The following is a 20,959-nucleotide window of genomic DNA, read 5'->3' on the forward strand; positions in this document are numbered from 1 at the left end:
ACATATAAAAGCCGGCTTCCCAGGCGGTATTAGTGGTAAAGAAACCGCCTGCCAAGGCAAGAGACGTAAGAGATACTGGTTCAATCCTTGGGTCAGGAAGATCCTCTGCAGGAATCTTAAGAGTTCCTCTAATAAAATAATTTTAAAATTGTTCATAACTTTGGCATAATGAAAATCACTGGAAATATTTGTCAGGAGCAGAAGCGTCCAGAGAGCACTGGAACATAGCAGAATGTTGCAGCATTTTCTCCCCAATATGTTTGCTGTGGTTTAGCAACTGCATAGAGTATGTTTTTAGCAGAGTTCAAGTCCATTACCGAAGTGAACATAGATTTGATAGATGGGTTTGTGTGTGTGTTGATTTTCACATTGTTCTTAGCATTTCTCCCTTGATTTTGATTTGATTTTTGTATGACCATTTCCTTTTATTTCCCCCATTATCTCTGGAATTCCCAGCCACTTTGCATACTGATAGTGACATCCCAACACCTCTGGGGAAACTTTATTTATTAGCCTAGTGTCCTGTTGAATCAGACTAGCAAGCTAATTCTTGTAGGACATTGTCTAACATATGGCTTATTAACTATAAATAGCTTCTAAGCTAGTTTTTGGTGTGGCCAGAAATAACAAGAGCTATGAAATGTAAAATTCACATTTTATTTATTCATTTAGGCAGTAAACTGATGCTTACTGAACACCAGACACTGTACTGGGGCATCGGAAAATAGTGGTGAACCAGAGGCTTGATCACAAGCTTCAGGGCAGACACCTCTGAAGCAGTGATGAGGGGTGTAATCACAGGCATAATGAAGTTATTACAATTGAGTGAAGGGAATGAAAAGTGTAGTATATTATGAGGCACCCTGCAGAGTGGCAGGTAATTGAGGGTCAGAGGATGTATTGTACTGACTGTCAGAAAGTGCTATGTAAGCTGAGTTCTGCAGGATTGGTTGTACAGCCTGATCAAGATGACAACAAGAGTGTTCAGGTGAAGAGGCCAGTGTGAGGCTGTAACAGGCAATACTTTATGAAGGCACTTCTTTTCTTTCTGCCTCAGCAAGGAGTGTAACTTAAGCTTCGAGACTTCCATCAAGATTGCAAAGTGGAAAATCTACTTCTGCCTTTTGATATGAATTGACATGGGGACAATAAAGCTCGAAATCCAGCAAGAAATAAAATTTCACTTAAAAGTGATCATGGTGATCATAGGTTTACGACATCAACCTAGGGATTCATTAATATATGTTTTTATGGCAGCACAGATATTATTTGTCTTAAAAAATAACAGTATCTCACTTTAGGAAGTATTTATGTATTGTTGTTTTTCTCATATAATGTGCCACATATGCGACTTGTTGGTAGTACTAAGAGTTCTTCCTAGGCTTGCTTGCACAAGAGCTGGGTGTTTTAGACACATTTTTCAGTCTTAAGCAAAAGTGTGCACTGAGATGTATCTCTACCTTTTCATTCATTCACTGCAGGAGCCCGTGATCGCTTATTTTAGGTTTCTTAAAGGTGAGGTTTTAGTGAGGGCTAAATGTATTTATTCTCTCATAAAATACTTTCTAAGTTACACTTCAAACCCCATAATAAAGAATTTGAAGGGAGCATATTCTAAATCCTCATATATTTTCTTTCACTCTGATAAATTATATGCTTCAAGGATTGACAAAATGCTTTTCTGAAGTTTGTTGGTTTTTAAATGCTAAGTGGCTGAAAAGTCTTCTGATGATTTTAGGTTTGGCTGCCTATCTGAGGGAATGTCTGTTCATATGAAAGAGCGTCAGACCAGGGGTTGGCAAACTCTAGCCCCTTGGCTAAGTCTGTTCTATTCCTGTTATTTTAAAGACAGGGAACTAAGAAGGCTTTTACATTTTCCAAATGTTGTTAGAATAAAACTAAAAAAGAAAAAGAAGGATCTGGGACTGAGAGGTCTGTACCCTGCTAAACCTAAAATATTTACTATTTAGTACTTTAGAGTGAAAAATGTTGCCTCTACCTTTCTCTTACATCAATGAAATGATGGTATGAACTGGAAGAAATACTTGGTGCCCATGGTGGGAAATCTTCAGTTATTAAAACTTCAGTCATGTTTAGATTATTCTACAATTAGCATCTTGAACAACTCACTACTTTTTAAGAAGTTCTTTGCTGTTGTTCATTGTCCAGTCATAAATTGTGTCTGATGCTCTAAAACCCTATGAATTGCATCATACCATGCTTCTCTGTGTGACCTAAGAGATCCTGCTCTGACCTCAAGTACTCCTCATTCATTTACACACCAGCCCAATAGTAGGTCAGTTGGTAAAGCATCTGACTGCAGTGCAGGAGACCTGGGCTCGATCCCTGGGTCAATAAGTTCCCCTGAAGAAGGAAATGGCAACCCACTCCAATATTCTTGCCTGGAGAATCCCATGGACGGAGGAGCGTAGCAGGCTACAGTCTATGGGGTCACAAGAGTCGGACATGACTTAGTGCTGTGTTTGTGTGTCTATGCTTCCCTGTCCTTCACAATCTCCCAGTTTGTTCCAACTCATGTCTATTGAGTCGGTGGTGTCATCCAACCGTCCATCCTCTGTCACGTACTTCTGCTGCCTTCAATCCTTCCCAGTATCAGGATCTTTGCCATGAGTCAGCTCTTTGTATCAGGTGGTCAAAGTATTAGAGGTTCAGCTTCAGCATCAGTTCTTCCAATGAACTTTCAGGGTTTATTTCCCTTAGGATTGATGAGTTTAATCTTCTTGTAGTCAAAGGGACGCTTCAAGAGTCTTCTCCAGCACCACAGTTTGAAAGCATCAAATTTTTGTCTCTCAGCCTTCTTTATGGTCCAAATGTCACATCTGTACATGACTACTAGAAAAACCACTACTGGAAAAACTGTACAGACCTCTGTTGGCAAAGTGATGTCTCTACTTTTTAATACACTGTATAGGTTTGTCATAGCTTTTCTTCTAAGGAGCAAGTGTCTTTTAATACTGTGGCTGTAGATACCATCTGCAGTGATTTTGAAGCCCTCCAAGATAAAATTTGTCACTGTTTCCACTTTTTCCCCATGTATTGGTCATGAATTGGTGGGACCGGATGCCATAATATTAGTTTTTTGAGTTATGAGTTTTAAGCCAGCTTTTTTGCTCTCCTCTTGCACATTCATCAAGAGGCTCCTTAGTTCCTCTTTGCTTTCTGTCTTTAGCATGGTATCATCTGCATATCTGAGATTGTAGATATTTTTCCTGGCAATCTTGATTCCAGCTTGTGATTCATCCAGACCAGCATTTTACAGAATGCACTCTGCATATAAGTTAAATAAGCAGCGTGACAATATACAGCCTTGCTGTCCTCCTTTCCCAATTAGGAGCCAGTCTGTTGTTCCATGTCCAGTTTTCTCTGTTGCTTCTTGACCTGTATTCAGGTATCTCAGGAGGCCGGTCAGGTGGTCTGGTATTCCCATCTCTTGAAGAATTTTCCACAGTTTATTGTGATCCACACAGTCAAAGGCTTTGGCATAGTCAGTAAAGCAGAAGTAGATATTTTTCTGGAATTCCTTTGCATTTTCAATGATCTGATGGATGTTGGCAATTTGATTTCTGGTTCCTCTACCTTATCTAAATCCAGTTTGTACATCTGGAAATGCTCAGTTCATGTCCTGTTGAAGCCTGGCTTGAACGATTTTGAGCATTACTTTGCTGGGATGTCAATGAGTGAAATTGTGTGATACTTTGAGCATTCTTTGGCACTGCCTTTCTTTGGGATTGGAATGAATACTGACCTTTTCCAGTCCTGTGGCCGCTGCTGAGTTTTCCAAATTTGGTGGCATACTGAATGTAGCACTTTAACAGCACCATCTTTTAGAATTTGAAATAGCTCTGCTGGAATTCCATCACCTCCACTACCTTTGTTCTAATGATGTTTCCTAAGGTCCACTTGACTTCACTTTCCAGGATGTTTGGCTCTAGGTTGGTGATCACATAACTGTGGTTTTCTGGGTCATGAAGATCTTTTTTGTACAGTTTTTCTGTGTATTCTTGCCACCTCTTCTTAATATCCTCTGCTTCTGTTAGGTCCATACCATTTCTCTCCTTTATTGAGGCCATCTTTGCATGAATGTTCCCTTGGTATATCTAATTTTCTTGAAGAGATCTCTACTCTTTCCCATTCTGTTGTTTTCCTCTATATCTTTGCATTGATCACTGAGGAAGGCTTTCTTACCTCTTCTTTCTGTCCTCTGGAACTTTGCATTCAGCTGGGTATATCTTTCCCTTTCTCCCTTACCTTTCGCTTCTCTTCTTCTTTCAGCTATTTGTAAGGCCTCTTCAGACAACCATTTTGCCTTCTTGCATTTCTTTCCCTTTGGGATGGAGTTGGTCTCTGCCTCCTGTACTTTGTTACAAACCTCCATCCATAGTTCTCAGGCACTCGGTCTACCAGATCTAATCCCTTGAATCTATTTGTCACTTCCACTGTATAATCTTAAGGGATTTGATTTAGGTCATAGCTGAATGGTCTAGTGTTTTTCCTTTCTTTCTTCAATTAAAGTCTGAATGTTGAAATAAGGAGCTCATAGTCTGAGCCATAGTTAGCTCCCAGTCTTGTTTTTGATGACTGTATAGTGCTCCTCCTTCTTCGGCTGCGAAGAATATAATCAGTCTGTTTTAGGTATTAGCCTTCTTTGCTGCATGTTTTAATAGTTTTTAGGACAGTAACTCAAAAGAATCACCATAGGTTTCGCCTTATTTTATTATTATACTAAGCATGAAGATTTGTGAGTTACAGAAATTCTATGTTAGTACAAATAAAAAATAAATCCTTCTCAGCATATATACGAATCACAGCCATGTCAGGAGATTTAATAGCAGTGACATGTAATTTACAAGCTTATGTAAATTGATTTGTCAGTCTTACAATGATGAATTTGTCTGATGCTCTCATGTATCCATAACCATATATTATTGTGTAGCATTTATCTAAATGAAGGTGGAATTTTAAAGGATAGCATTCTATTCAAGAAATGTTCAAATTCATTTTAATTTTTCAATTTTCAATGCATATTTTCAAGTTGTAGGGGTTTTATAAAAATCAGCTGTATATCTTGGTTTGTTTTTCTGTTCCTTTTTTAACAAATCCACGTGAAAAGTACAAGAATTATAAGAGCCAAATTATTGGAAAACATAATTTCCTTTTCAAGCCCTATGACAAAGTAGTCACTACTACTTTAAAAATACAGCATTATAGCAGACTACCCTTTCTTTTTATCATAAGTAGTGTCATTCTAGCTTCTTAATTACTTATATTAAGATTTGCAGGGAGACTTTGGCTAATATTATAGTCGAAGTATCTTTTTAGAAAACTTCTGAGAAAATAAAATATTAAATTGTCAAAATTACTGTAAATAAAAATGTCAAGAAAACTAAGGCATACAGGCCAAATAGGCTATCTGATAAATGAGCCAGAAACTAAGTGTGTGCCCGAAATGTACATCTGATGAAAATTATCTACCAAACTTTGATATTCAAATAGGTAACATCAAACATCCAAAAAAAAAAAAAATTGTGTTGTGCCTAAATAGAAAAACCTTTATTCCTTGCTGAAAACTTGATTCTCAAGCAAAGGTCATTGAGGGAGTGGACAGACTTCTTACTTTGCCCTGGTTTGCCCAGACTAGCTGTTCAGCATCGGTTAAGTGCTCTACTTTCTCATAGCCTGAATTTATTGGTTTGAAAAAATAACGTCCCTCCCTACGTTAGGATTTCCTATAAGCACAAACCATACAGTGTGTACTAGAAAGCTTCAAATAAGAAAGTAATATATAAATATTGGATGTTGTTTTGTTAAATCAATGACTACGCCTCCTTCTAAATTTCTTAACTTTTCTGAATACTGTTATAGAACAGACATTTCGCATGTATTTACACCTTTATATTCAAGACAACAATCAGTAACGCCTACATCATTTCTCTGAAATATTTTCAACTTCAATTTAGGATAATGTCTTAAGTCTCAATATGCTTGGAAATGAAAAGAAGTGAAAAAAACACAATCTACTGATGCTGTGAATTCTGAAGAAAATACCATATGCCATGCATTTGTTCATAAATAATAAATGTTACCCTTTCTGAGAAGCTATGCTAACCATCTCAAATTTTCTATATGACCTTTCAGTTTCATGGAGACAACTCAAAGACAATATATTTAAATCTTCACTAATTATCTTTCCCTTCAAATATGTTTGTATTAGTCAGTATTCTTTGTTGCTTAAAAAAAAAATACACAAACCAGTGAGGACACAGGTCAGATCATCAAAAATCTTTTAGATTTTCTTCTGCAGGCTCTGAATTTAGATGCTGAAATGACATCATCACAGATGGGCCTACTTTATCTTTCTCTGATGTCCATCCCTTTCTGTAATAACCAGAGTGGCCAATGGGAGCTCAGTGGATGGAGAGCTTCCATTCCTAGTGGGTCTGTATTTGGCTTGGTTTACTCCTCACGTGTTGTGCGTTTGGGGTCCAGGATGGAAGATGTGTCCTGTTGTTCCTCTCGAGCACTCACTTCCGCAGCATCATTCCTACCTTCTCCCTAACGCCTTCACTCCTCCAGAGCACTTGTAACCAGCTTATCCTATCCACCACTCTCCTGTATTTTATAACATGCTACGGCATCTTCTACTGTTATACTAGGAACTCTGCTTTATTTGGGGAACTGTATTTTAGTGGTGTGTGTGTGTGCTAAGTCGCTTCAGTTTTGTCTGACTCTTTGTGACCCCATGGACTGTAGTCCGCCAGGCTCCTCTGTTCATTGGGTTTTCCAGGCAAGAATACTGGAGTGGGTTTCTATGCCCTCCTCCAAGGATCTTCCCAACTCAGGGATCAAACCTGTGTCTTTAAGTCTCCTGCGTTGATGGGCAGGCTCTTTACCACTAGTGCCACCTGGGAATCCCATTTTAGTGGCCCCAATCTTAACATTTAAATTATGTGACATTTTTACTGAAAACTCTTGAGTGAAGTTTCTTTTAGCCCAATTAACATGAAGTTTACCACACTGTCGTGGCCTTCAGGCCACCCTTGCTTCTTCACTGTGCTCCATAAATTCTGGCTTCCTTCCTGCCCCCAAAACATGCAGCGTGTACTCAAGATGTTTGCATTTCTTACTTTTGCTTATACTATTGACTTCTTTTGGTTTCAGAATAAAACAGTGTCAAAGTTATGTTTATACTATACTGCAGTCTGCTCAGTGTATAGTACCATTTTGTCTGGAAACAGTGGCCCCATCTTAATTTAAAGATACTTGATTGCTAAAAAATGCTAGCCCTCATCTGGACCTTCAGGGAATTGTGGTCTTTTAGCTGATGGAGGATCTTGCATCAAAGTTGATGCTGCTGAGTGATCAACGTGATGATTGTTGAAGGTTGGGGCACCTGCGGCAATTTCTTAGGATAAAACAACATGAAGTGTGCTATGTCAGTTGACTGTTCCTTTCATTTAAACACTTGGAGGCCATTCTCAGGTTATTAATTGGCCTAATTTCAGTACTGTTCTGTCTCAGGGAATAGGGAGTCCCAAGGAAAGGAAAAGAGGTGGAGGAATGACAGGTCAGTGGGGAAGTCAGAATGTACAGAATGTTTATAGACTGAATTCACTCTTATATGGGTGTGATTCAAGTCACCCCCAAACAATTGCATTAGTGGCATCAAAGATCCCTGACCACACATCATGATAGTGAGTATAATAATAACGAAAACGCTTGAAATATTGCAAGAATTACCAAACGGGCTAGAGACCTGAAGTGAGCAAATGCTGTTGGAAAAATGGTGCCAATAGACTTTCTCTAGGCAGTGGTGCCAGAAACCTGATAAAAGCATCTGTAAAGCAAAAACTGAACCATACCTATAATATGCAACAATATATATGTATTATATAACTCAGTGTATTTAATTTATATATACATTATATTTTAAAACATTTGTCAGAGCATGGTTGATTTAAAATGCTGTGTTAGTTTTTGCTGTACATCAAAGTGAATCAGTTGTATGTATACATAGATCCACTCTTTTAGATTATTTTTCCATGTAGGTCATTACAGAACATTGAGTAGAGTTTCCTGTGCTACACAGTAGATCCTCGCTAGTTATCCATTTGTGTGCATGTCAATCCTGATCTCTTAGTTTATCCTTCCCACACTTCCCATACCAGGAACCATAAGTTTGTTTTCTACATCTATAACTCTATTTCTCTTTTGTAAAAAAATTCACTTGTACCATTTTTTTTCTAGATTCCATATATAAGCAGCATATTTGTCTTTCTCTGTCTCACTTCATTCAGTATTATAATCTCTAGGCCCATCCATGTTATGATGAATGGCAGCATTTTGTTCTTTTTTATGACTGAGTAATATTCCGTTGTGTACATATACCAAATCTTTATCCATTCATCTGTCAATGAACACTTTGAGTGTTTGCACGTCCTGGCTATTGCAAATATTAAATATATCCATTGCATATTGTTTATGATTTGCCCCACTTTGTACTGACATACTGTATACTTTACTAATGCAAATGCCATGTGAGCTGAAACTGTATTGTCCACTTCTGTCTGCCCAGTGATTTGAACAGTATCTGGTGCATAAAAAGATCTCATATATCTCCTGAGTGAATGAATGGATATATGAGTATATAGCACTCTGAGCAGAAGTGCTAAGGTTGAGCCTTGGTGTGGCATCTGCCTCTCCTGAATCAGGTGGATGAAGAGTGAATATTGGGTAACATTGTAAAGAAAATGCAGGTGCTGTTACTTAAAGAGAAGAGGTTGCTGGGGAGGGAAAGGATGGATGTCTACCATTTTATCCCCCCTTCCCTCTTTTTGTTGCCAATGCCAGTATGTGAATAGATTGGTTTATATCATTGTTTTTACTCCCTCCTCTCAAAGTGTTATTAATTCTCCTTTTGAAACATTTTCCCTTCCCACCACGTGGCATTCACTTTGAACTCTATGACTTGTCTTTCTGCCCCATCTTGGTCTCCCACCATCCAAGATCTTCTAAATATGGGTCTTATTCTATTATTTAGAAAAGAAACACATGCTGTATTCTTCTGTCCACAATCAGACAGGACTTGTTAAAACACTCATGATTTTCCAATATGAACACTTCTTCCAGTCAGATTTATGTCCTTATCACTTATTCCAGAATATAGTTTATGTTTTCAGAGTGCACAGTTTTAGTTCTAAAGTAGATTTTTTAGACAAGCTAGTCAGATCTTTTTGGGGGAGAGACATGGAGAGAAGGAATAAAATAGATGAGGGCTAGAGAAGTTACCCCTCAAGAACAAAATTTCACCACAACCACTAGACTCAGGGTATCTCAAGCCCTAGATCTGAGTTCCTTCTTTTGTGTGTGTGTGTATGTGTGTATTTTTAATTAATCTATTTATTTTAATTGGAGGGTAATTACTTAACAATATTGTGCGTTTTGCCGTACATTGACATGAATCAGCCACAGGTGCCTACGTGTCCCCCCATCCTGAGCCCTCTCCCACCTCCCTCCCCACCCCATCCCTCTGGATTGTCCCAGAGCACTGGCTTTGAGTGCCCTGCTTCCTGCATCGAACTTGTGCCGGTCATCTGTTTCACATATGGTAATATACATGTTTCAATGCTATTCTCTCAAATCATCCCACCCTCGCCTTCTCCCACGTAGTCTAAAAGTCTGTTCTTTACATCTGTGTCTCTTTTGCTGCCTTGCATGTAGCATCGTCATTACTGTCTTTCTAAATTCCATATCCATGGAATATGTTGTCTTGGTGTTTCTCTTTCTGACTTACTTCTGAGTTCCTTCTTTATTCCAGTCTTTCCCAAGTCCTCTCCTGTGCCCTTCTTGCTTTCTATCTCCTAAACATCATTCTGCCCTCCTTTCCAGTTAAAGTTTATCTCTGTCTATAGTTCTCCTGATTACATTGTTTTCATAGGATTCTAAGGATTATTGAAATCACTAGCTATGCCACACACTTCTGTACTTCCTTTGAATGCTGCCTTTTGCAACATTTTTTTCATATTTTATTTTAAGCCTGTGATACCAGGATTTCTGGTGAGAAATATGTATTTTTGGTCTTTATCCATGCTGTCTGCCACATGGGTTCTGAAACTCCTGGGATTTCATAATATCTGATAAGTGTGATAAAGATGAAATGGGTGTATTTGTTATTCATAACGAATTCCTTTCAACCCATACCTGAGTTTATGTCAGTGAGGTGATATTTGAAAACCCCCTTGATAACCTTAAGATGAAACCAACCATGTGACTTGGAGAGAGTTGAAACTTTCAGCTGCACTGGTCATAGCAAACACCCTCTTCCAACAACATAGGAGAAGACTGTACACATGGACATCACCAGATGGTCAACACCGAAATCAGATTGATTATATTCTTTGCAGCCAAAGATGGAGAAGCTCTATACAGTCAGCAAAAGCAAGACCGGGAGCTGACTGTGGCTCAGATCATGAACTCCTTATTGCCAAATTCAGACTTAAATTGAAGAAAGTTGGGAAAACTGCTAGACGACTCAGGTATGACCTAAATCAAATCCCTTATGATTATACAGTGGAAGTGAGAAATAGATTTAAGGGGCTAGATCTGATAGACAGAGTGCCTGATGAATTATGGACAGAGGTTCCTGACATTGTACAGGAGACAGGGATCAAGACCATCCCCATGGAAAAGAAATGCAAAAAAGCAAAATGGCTGTCTGGGGAGGCCTTACAAATAGCTGTGAAAAGAAGAGAAGCGAAAAGCAAAGTAGAAAAGGAAGGATATAAGCATCTGAATGCAGAGTTCCAAAGAAGAGCAAGAAGAGATAAGAAAGCCTTCTTCAGCGATCAGTGCAAAGAAATAGAGGAAAAGAACAGAATGGAAAAGACTAGAGATCTCTTCAAGAAAATGAGAGATACCAAGGGAACATTTCCTGCAAAGATGGACTCAATAAAGGACAGAAATGGTATGGACCTAAAAGAAGCAGAAGATATTAAGAAGAGGTGGCAAGAAAACACAGAACTGTACAAAAAAGATCTTCACAACCAAGATAATCACAATGGTGTGATCACTAACCTAGAGCCAGACATCCTGGAATGTGAAGTCAAGTGGGCCTTAAAAAGCATCACTATGAACAAAGCTATTGGAGGTGATAGAATTCCAGTTGAGCTATTTCAAATCCTGAAAGATGATGCTGTGAAAGTGCTGCACTCAATACACCAGCAAACTCAGCAGTGGCCCCAGGATGGAAAAGGTCAGTTTTCATTCCAATTCCAAAGAAAGGCAATGCCAAAGAATGCTCAAACTACTCCACAATTGCACACATCTCACACACTAGTAAAATAATGCTCAAAATACTCCAAGCCAGGTTTCAGCAATACGTGACCCATGAACTTCCAGGTGTTCAAGCTGGTTTTAGAAAAGGCAGAGGAACCAGAGATCAAATTGCCAACATCCGCTGGATCATGGAAAAAGGAAGAGAGTTCCAGAAAAACATCTATTTCTGCTTTATTGACTATGCCAAAGCCTTTGACTGTGTGGATCACAATCAACTGTGGAAAATTCTGAAAGAGATGGAAATACCAGACCACCTAGCCTGCCTCTTGAGAAATCTGTATGCAGGTCAGGAAGCAACAGTTAGAACTGGACATGGAACAATAGACTGGTTCCAAATAGGAAAAGGAGTACGTCAAGGCTGTATATTGCCACTCTGCTTATTTAACTTCTATGCAGAGTCCATCATGAGAAACGATGGGCTGGAAGAAGCACAAGCTGGAATCAAGATTACTGGGAGAAATATCAATAACCTCAGATATGCAGGTGACACCACCCTTACGGCAGAAAGTGAAGAGGAACTAAAAAGCCTCTTGATGAAAGTGAAGGAGGAGAGTGAAAAAGTTGGCTTAAAGCTCAAGATCCAGAAAACGAAGATCATGGCATCTGGTCCCATCACTTCATGGGAAATAGATGGGGAAACAGCAGAAACAGTGTCAGACTTTATTTTTTGGGGGCTCCAAAATCACTGCAGATGGTGACTGCAGCCATGAAATTAAAAAATGCTTACTCCTTGGAAGGAAACTTATGACCAACCTAGATAGCATATTCAAAAGCAGAGCCATTACTTTGCCAACCAAGGTCCATCTAGTCAAGGGTATGGTTTTTCCTGTAGTCATGTATGGATGTGAGAGTTGGATTGAGTGTCGAAGAATTGATGCTTTTGAACTGTGGTGTTGGAGAAGACTCTTGAGAGTCCCTTGGACTGGAAGGAGATCCAACCAGTCCATTCTAAAGGACATCAGTCCTGGGTGTTCTTTGGAAGGACTGATGCTAAAGCTGAAACTCCAATACTTTGGCCACCTCATGTGAAGAGTTGACTCATTGGAAAAGACTCTGATGCTGGGAGGAATTAGGGACAGGAGGAGAAGGGGATGACAGAGGATGAGATGGCTGGATGGCATCACCAACTCAACGCACATGCGTTTGCGTGAACTCCAGGAGTTGGTGATAGACAGGGAGGCCTGGCATGCTGTGATTCATGGGGTCACAAACAGTTGGACATTACTGAGAGACTGAACTGAACTGAACTGACCTCTGAGAAGGCGAGCATGGCAAGAGATTGATTTCAGTCTCCAGTAGCCAGTGATTTGATCATCACAAATGCACACAGTAGCTGCCATAAAAATCAAGAATTTCAGGAGTTTAGAATGCTTGGTGAATAAATAGAGGTGCTAGAAGGGTGGTACACATGGAGTGGGCCTGCAGCCCTTCTCACCCACCTTGCTCTATGCATCTCTTCCATCTGTTCCTGAGTTGAATCCTTCAGCATAAACCAGTAATCTAGGTTGTAAACTGTTTTCCTGTGTTCTGTGAGTTGTTCAGCAAGCAGTTGAACCTAAGGTGGGGGTCATGGGGACCTCTAATGTATGGTCTTTCAGAAGCATGGGTGACAAACTGGGCTGGAGATTGGCATCTGAAGTTGGGGGTGCTCTTGAGGAAATCAGCCCTTCACCTGTGGGATCTGAATCTACCTCCTGGTAGATAGTGTTAGAATTGAGTTAAGGTATGGAAGGCTGGCTGGTGTCCACAGAGAATGGCCTGGTGTGTGGGAAAACCCATACATCTGGTGTCAGAAATGAAATATTGGGAAAAACAGGAGAACACAGAGCAATTTTTTTTTTTTTTCTGTTTTCAGGCTTCATCAGACTAGAAATGTCTCAGAAAGAGATTTCTAAGAAAGTTACTAGCTGTCTGTGTTGTTTTTAATATTCATATACCACTTAGCACCATGTTAAGCATATGTGTGTGTGTGTGTTAATCACTCAGTCGTGTCTGACTTTGTGACCTCATGGACTCTAGCCCGCCAGGTTCCTCTGCCCATGGGATTCTCCAGACAAGAATACTGGAGTGGGTTGCTATTCCCTTCTCCAGGGGATCTTCCCAACTCAGGGATTGAACCCAGGTCTCCCACATTGTGGACAGATTCTTTATCATCTGAGCCACCAGGGAAGCTTATAGCTATATATGTTAAGCATATAATTGATCCTTAAGTTAAAATTGTTGGCTGGCTTTTGTTGAATCTTATTTAAGATAGTATTTAGATTAATCTATATACACTCAGGGAATTAATTCAGGGATTCTCACTGGTATTGCTTTTGAAGCCAGGACAACCAATAATGATATTAAAATGGAGCCACAGTTTAGTTAAATAAATTTGTGGCTTCTGTGTAAAACTAAAAGCTGGCTAGAAAAAATACCTACAAAGAAAAAAGAAATCTGTTTTCCTTGATCAAATGTTGTCAGCATGATGCAAAGAAAATGTCTATTTATGTGATGAAATTTAAGATCTAAAGCTCAAATGGTTTTGTCCAATGAAGAACTGAAGAGGATGTGGTTGTTTTGAAAGGCAGTGATAGTATGGCCAAAAAGTTTGGATTTTGGATTTTTTCCATAAGATCTTATGAATGATAAAAACCTGAGTGAACGTTTTAGCTAAGACAGCAGCTTCAGGAAAACCAAGGAGAACACAGTAGGGATCATTATTGAAGAATAGCTCAGTTTCCGAAGCATGCAATTGTATATGTTATAGACTATTAGGACTTCCCTGCTGACTCAGCTGGTAAAGAATCCACCTGCAGTGCAGGAGACATAGATTCCATCTGTGGGTCAGGAAGATCCCCTGGAGAAGGAAATGGCAACCCACTCCAGTATTCTTGCCTGGAAAAATCCCATGGACAGAGAAGCCTGGCAGGCCATGTTCCATGGGATAGCAAATAGTAGGACGTTACTGAACACTGGCACGTGTGTGTGCACACAGACACACACAGACAGACACAGACTATTACCCATTTTGCAGATTATTGGAGCCGACTGAATGTTCTAAAGAGTAGTTTAAGTCTTGAGGAAATATTTCAACATACCTTTTTGCATACGTGTATTTGTGTGCAATTAAACCAGAGCCTTCTGTTTCAAAGCTACTATATACTCTTTATTGAAAGTATCTTTTTACTTGCTTCATAATAATTTTATGTCTTTTAAAAGTTGTTGTAAAAGATACATTTAAAAGAGATAAAACTCCTGATTTAATGTAGAAACAAATTCAAAATATCAGTTAAGAATGCAGCAGATTAGCCATGTAATATAGTGCTTATGTTGTATCATGTTATGACTTAAAATGTTCAGTGTTCTTTCTAAATTTTTTATTTCAATGTTTAAGACATTGTTTTAAAAATATAAAAGGGGATCTCATGTGGAATATAGCTTTCCAAAAACTCAAGTTATTTAAGATACGGACAGCTAGAATGTGTATATGAAATTAAGGCAGCTCATGTTTAAAACTGGAGAAGGAAATGGCCACTCACTCCAGTGTTCTTATTTCGGAGAGCCCATGGACAGTGGAGCCTGGAGGGCTATAGGGCATGAGGTCATCAACTCAGACACAACTTAGAAACTAAACAAGAACAACAAAACGTGTCTTAAATAGCTTACACATGTATTTCTCATTTATTTGACATATTCTAAAATATTGGTCTCTTGCTTTAAATCTTCTTTACTTTAAGTTATGATTTTATATTGACATTTTCCTGTTATTAGATTGCTCACTCTTTTTGAGTGTAGCATTGGTGGCTTTCCTTACTCCTGGGCTTCCCATATTACCTTGTGTTAATGCTTATTATGCAGTAAATGTTTTATAAATGTTTGCTGAGGAATGATGGCTATGACCAAAGAAAATCCTTTTGTTCTCTGCCATGAAAAATAGACAATATGACCTTTCAACATAAAGTAATTGTGGCAAACAATTCTTGACAAAATCTTCCATGAATAAGACATATGAAATAAATACATTCACATGTAGTTATGCTAATGAAATGTAGAAGTCCCTGATCTCTGCACAGTGTATTCAGTTGCTCTTTTTGCCAAACTCAATGTCGAAAAGGTTTTTTTAAATTTCTGATGATGGCATGGGTAGGCATGAAGAGAAGATTTTTAAAAAGCAAGAAATATGTTTGGAGTGTGTTTTGAAAAATGTCTACTGCATAGTTTAAATGTAAAATAATAGAACTCATAATTGTCTACTGGATACTACAGTGTATGTCAGAGTGTTTCATTCTTTTAACACGTGTGTGCATTTCCATATATGCAAGAACCCATGGAAACTTTGTCCTAGCTCGCATTTACAATTGGCCCTGTTTTTCAAATAAAGAAAGTATGGAAGCTTTTTTCGATTTGTTTATGGTTTAGAGAATATAAAATACCTCCATTGCAAATACAGTTTAAGTTTATATTAGCACATAGAGTGCATGGTGGTTTCTAAAGTATCTTCCTGTAATTTTCAAATCTCTCTTTTTTTTTTTTTTTGCCAGGCATTTCCTGGGAACGTCAACTCTGATAGTGTCGTCCGGCACGATTTACAGCATCCGGTCATTGCCCGCTACGTCCGCTTTGTGCCTCTGGATTGGAATGGAGAAGGCCGCATTGGGCTCAGGATTGAGGTCTATGGCTGTTCTTACTGTAAGTACCATCCTGTGGAAATTGGTGGTGGAGTTTTGCCATCTTCATTTACTTGGTAATTTCATTATTTTGAATTATTTCAGTTGCTTTCTCTGACAGTGAATTGCCATGTATCTTTATATAAAAAACATATAAAGTTGGTCATATGTTTTAAATATATATTTACATTTTTACACAAACACACGTATAAGAATAAACTAAGAATACCTTTAGTAGAGGATTTAGGAAGTGATTATTGTTAAGTGTACTAACACAGCAAAGCTTATTAAAAAAAATGCTTGAAGTCTTAGGAAATATCTGAAAAGTAGAACCCTGTGCTTTTCTCCATCTTTCTGACTCTTTGGAATAGATTTTGAAAGTAGTCTTAAGAACTTCCTTCTGGTTCTCTTCAATTTCACCTTTTGTCCTTTTGAAACCAACCACTGAGTTTTGATGTCAATTATATTTTATATGTGTGTAAGTTTTATTTGTTCCTTTAAAAACCTTCCTTGGTTACCCGAAGAGTTTCTTTCCCTGTAGTTGTGTTTCTTATTATCTTTTTGTATTTTTTTTAGTCATCACATCTATGTCTATGATTTCAAGGTATGGATTTTTAGGGCTTGTCATTCTGCTGTCTCTTTCAGCCAGTTTTGTTAAGGGTGCTTCTTTTCTCCTCCTCTTCTTCCTCCTTTTTTATTATATATATATATGGGAGTATGGCTGCTTTACAGTGTCACCTTCTGCTGCACAGCACAGTGAATGAGCCATAGGTACGCACATATCCCCTCTTGGGTTGAATTTCCTTCCCATCTAGCTTACCAGGGAGCACTGAGTGGAGTTCCGTGTGCTGCCCTGTACACCTTCATTTCTTCTTCTTAACAGCCTTGTCTGCCTAGCCTTCTTGTCCTCATCTTTATGCCCACTCATCTTCTTGATTGTGACCTCAGTTTCTTCTAAACATTATCTGTGGAACTCCTTTCAGGCCCGAGGTTGATGGTAGCTTCTTCTGGAAAAGATGGATCTTTGCCTATTTGCTTCTGTGAAGGCATTACTAACACACGATTACTGTAAAGACTACTGGAGGCTTTTTGAGGCTAGTGGGTAGTACACATTCAGTTGGCAAACACAGGATTTGCAGACACTGGCTTTATTTTTATTGTCGGCTGTGCTGTGTGGCTTGCAGGATCTTAGTTCTCTGACCAAGGACTAAACCTGTGTCCTTGGCAGTAAAAGTGCCAAGTCCTAACCAGTGGATCACCAGGGAATTCCTCCTAACACTAGCTTTAGAATATGAATTGTCTGGTAAAATGGTCCGCTCCTCCCAGGAAGCTTTTCTTCCTGTTCTAATTGGTGGGGAAAGGAGAGGCTGGATACACACAGCATAGGGAATCAGATTAGCTTCAAGAAGGAATTTCCTACTAGCCTTTCCCCCACCATTGCCTACAGACCCATAACAACAAAAGCTTAACTGCAATCAGAAAATCCAAATATCCTGATGGAAAACCTTAATTAAAAGTATCCAAACATTTGATAGTTTATAATAAAAACTATATAAAAATTTTACCTCTGTATGAATTTAGTAACTATAATGATGACCAAATCATATTTCTTATGTGTGTGTGTTTATTCCTTGAATTCTGTCTGACTCTGCAAGAATACTGGAGTGAGTTGCCATTTCCTCCTCCAGGGGCTCTTCCCAACCCAGGGAATGAACCCGGGTCTTCTGCCTTGCAGGTGGAGTCTTTACCACTGACCTACCTGGGAAGATTAGGGAAGAACAGAACTCTGGGTTCACAGTTATTCTAGCTGTCAGCATCGAGATGGGAGGACTAAAAAAATATATGATATTTTTGTCTGCATAGCATATTTTCTAAGAAACATGTTCAGCTTTCAACAAGTGAAAAAGAAGTAATAGTCTCCATGGAAACATGCTATGTATAATCTATTCTATTAATAATTATTTATTGAGCAATCTTCATGGATTATGAAATATGCTCAATGTTAGTAGTATCACAGTGAATAAGATAAACATGGTGTGAGAGAAAAAGAAGCAATTGATCCAGTAGTGGTATCTACTGAGATACATCATGAGAAACACTGGGCTGGAAGAAGCACAAGCTGGAATCAAGATTGCCGGGAGAAATATCAATAACCTCAGATATGCAGATGACACCACCCTTATGGCAGAAAATGAAGAAGAAATAAAGAGCCTCTTTATGAAAGTGAAAGAGGAAAGTGTAAAAGTTGGCTTAAAGCTCAACATTCAGAAAACTAAGATCATGGCATCTGGTCCCATCACTTCATGGCAAATAGATGGCGAAACAGTGAAAGACTTTATTTTGGGGGGCTCCAAAATCACAGCAAATGGTGACTGCAGCCATGACATTAAAAGGCACTTACTCCTTGGAAGGAGTTATGACCAACCTAGATAGCATATTGAAAAGCAGAGACATTACTTTGCCAACAAAGGTCCATCTATCTAGTCAAGGCTATGGCTATTCCAGTGGTCATGTATGGCTGTGAGAGTTGGACTATAAGGAAAGCTGAGCACCGAAGAATTGATGCTTTTGAACTGTGGTGTTGGAGAAGACTGTTAAGAGTCCCTTGGACTGCAAGGAGATCCAACCAGTCCATCCTAAAGGAAATCAGTCCTGGGTGTTCATTGGAAGGCCTAATTCTGAAGCTGAAACTCCAATATTTTGGCCACCTGATGGTGAAGAGCTGACTTATTTGAAAAGACCCTGATGATGGGAAAGACTGAAGGCAGGAATAGAAGGGGACGAGAGAGGATGAGATGGCTGGATGGCATCACCGACTCAGTGGACATGAAGTTGAGTAAACTTTGGGAGTTGGTGATGGACAGGGAGGCCTGGCACGCTGCAGTCCATGGGGTCACAAAGAGTCGGACACCACTGAGCGACTCATCTGACTGAGTGTCTATTAGGCTGCAAACTATGAGGGTTAAATTTTGCCCAAAGATGTATAGCCTGAGTGCTCGAGCTGAAAGGGAAACCAGAAATCCTGGTGGTACAACAAGGGCTCACTACCACTGCTATTTTCCTATTCCTAAATTCTAACAAAAACTCGATGGGATGTTCACCAGCTCAATAAGCGAATTATATTGACATCCCAGAAGCAGCCATCAACCTTCTCTGAGTTCAGTTCAGTTCAGTCGCTCAGTCGTGTCTGTCATTACAACCCCATGAATGAACTCCATATCTTTAACTAGACGGACCTTTGTTGGCAAAGTAATGTCTCTGCTTTTCAATATGCTAGTCTAGGTTGGTCATAACTTTCCTTTCAAGGAGTAAGCATCTTTTAATTTCATGGCTGCAGTCACCATCTGCAATGATTTTTGAGCCCCCCAAAAGAAAGTCTGACACTGTTTCCCCATCTATTTGCCATGAAGTGATGGGACCAGATGCCATGATCTTTGTTTTGTGAATCTTGAGCTTTAAGCCAACTTTTTCACTCTCCTCTTTCACTTTCATCAAGAGGTTTTTTAGTTCCTCTTCGCTTTCTGCCATAAGGGTGGTGTCATCTGCATATCTGAAGTTATTGATATTTCTCCTGGCAATCTTGATTCCAGTTTGTGCTTCTTCCAGCCTAGTGTTTCTCTTGCTGTACTCTGCATATAAGTTAAATAAGTAGGATGACAATATACAGCCTTGATGTACTCCTTTCCTATTTGGAACCAGTCTAAGTTACTACTACTTAAATTCACCTGATTTTTATTCCCATAGATTAAGGTTGTTTTGGTTTTTTTTTTCTGTCTTTTTTTAAAATTTTAAATTCTCATACAAATGAAATGATAACATACACATTATTTCCCTTCTGACTTCTTTAGTTCAAAATAATATTTGTGAAAAATTACCCATTTTGTTATCTGAAGTATTTGTTTATTTTCCTAAATATTATTTTGTGGTATGCTTATTCTACAATTATGTATTCATTTCATGTTGATAAACACTGAGTTGTTTCCAGTTTTTGGCTATTTCAATAGAATTGCTATAAACATTTTTTCATGGTATAGAGCTGCTGCTGCTGCTGCTGCTGCTAAGTCGCTTCAGTCGTGCCCGACTCTGTGTGACCCCATAGACGGCAGCCCACCAGGCTCCCCTGTCCCTGGAATTCTCCAGGCAAGAACATGGGAGTGGGTTGCCATTTCCTTTTCCAATGCATGAAAGTGAAAAGTGAAAGTGAAGTCGCTCAGTCTTGTCCTACTCTTTTGCAACCCCATGATGGACTATAGCTCTCCAAGCTCCTTTGTTCATGGGATTTCCAGGAAAGAAAACTGGAGTGGGTTGCCATTTCCTTCTCCAAGTTATTTTTCTAACCAGGTGATTTTTCAAACTAATATCCAGTTCCCATTATTTCTCATACATCTATGTATGAAGAATGTAAAATATACTTAAGTCTTTTTCCAAGAAAAAATACATGTCTGTAATAAGAAAATGATGTGTTAAACATATTTATTAATGGAAGTGTTTCCAAGGTTACTGTGTTACAAATTTATCTGTTTTGGAATTCAGACTACAGTGGACCCTTAGATGGCTTTCTATTTTATTTTTTTCATTTATTGGACCATTGATTTGTCTCAAGGGCTTTGTTTAAGGTTTCAGTGATAGGAAATTGTGGATCTTTGACAGGGAAAATTTCAATCAGAAACACTCATATTTTGCCCTTTTAAAAATAGTAGTCCTGCCAGGGTCCAGCAAGGAGAAACTAGGCTTGCATCACTCCCATGGAAAAGGAATGATTTTTCTCATCTTCTAAGAAATCCCTTTTGAGTTTGTTCTTGTGTATGGTGTTAGAAAGTGTTCTAGTTTCATTCTTTTACAAGTGGTTGGCCAGTTTTCCCAGCACCACTTATTAAAGAGATTGTCTTTAATCTATTGTATATTCTTGCCTCCTTTGTCAAAGATAAGGTGTCCATAGGTGTGTGAATTTATCTCTG

At 38.8% G+C, this 20,959-nt stretch overlaps 1 protein-coding gene across 1 annotated transcript in view; it reads left to right on the top strand.

Annotated features, from left to right (window-relative positions):
- Positions 1 to 20,959, top strand: part of CNTNAP2 (contactin associated protein 2) — a 1,643,722-nt gene that overhangs the window by 267,339 nt on the left and 1,355,424 nt on the right. The window contains exon 4 of the mRNA XM_068972445.1: positions 15,876 to 16,023. Coding sequence (XP_068828546.1) covers positions 15,876 to 16,023 — 148 coding nt within the window. The remainder of the gene's footprint in view (positions 1 to 15,875; positions 16,024 to 20,959) is intronic.

Source organism: Capricornis sumatraensis, chromosome 5 (assembly GCF_032405125.1).
Source record: "Capricornis sumatraensis isolate serow.1 chromosome 5, serow.2, whole genome shotgun sequence".
Taxonomy (NCBI): Eukaryota; Metazoa; Chordata; class Mammalia; order Artiodactyla; family Bovidae; genus Capricornis; species Capricornis sumatraensis.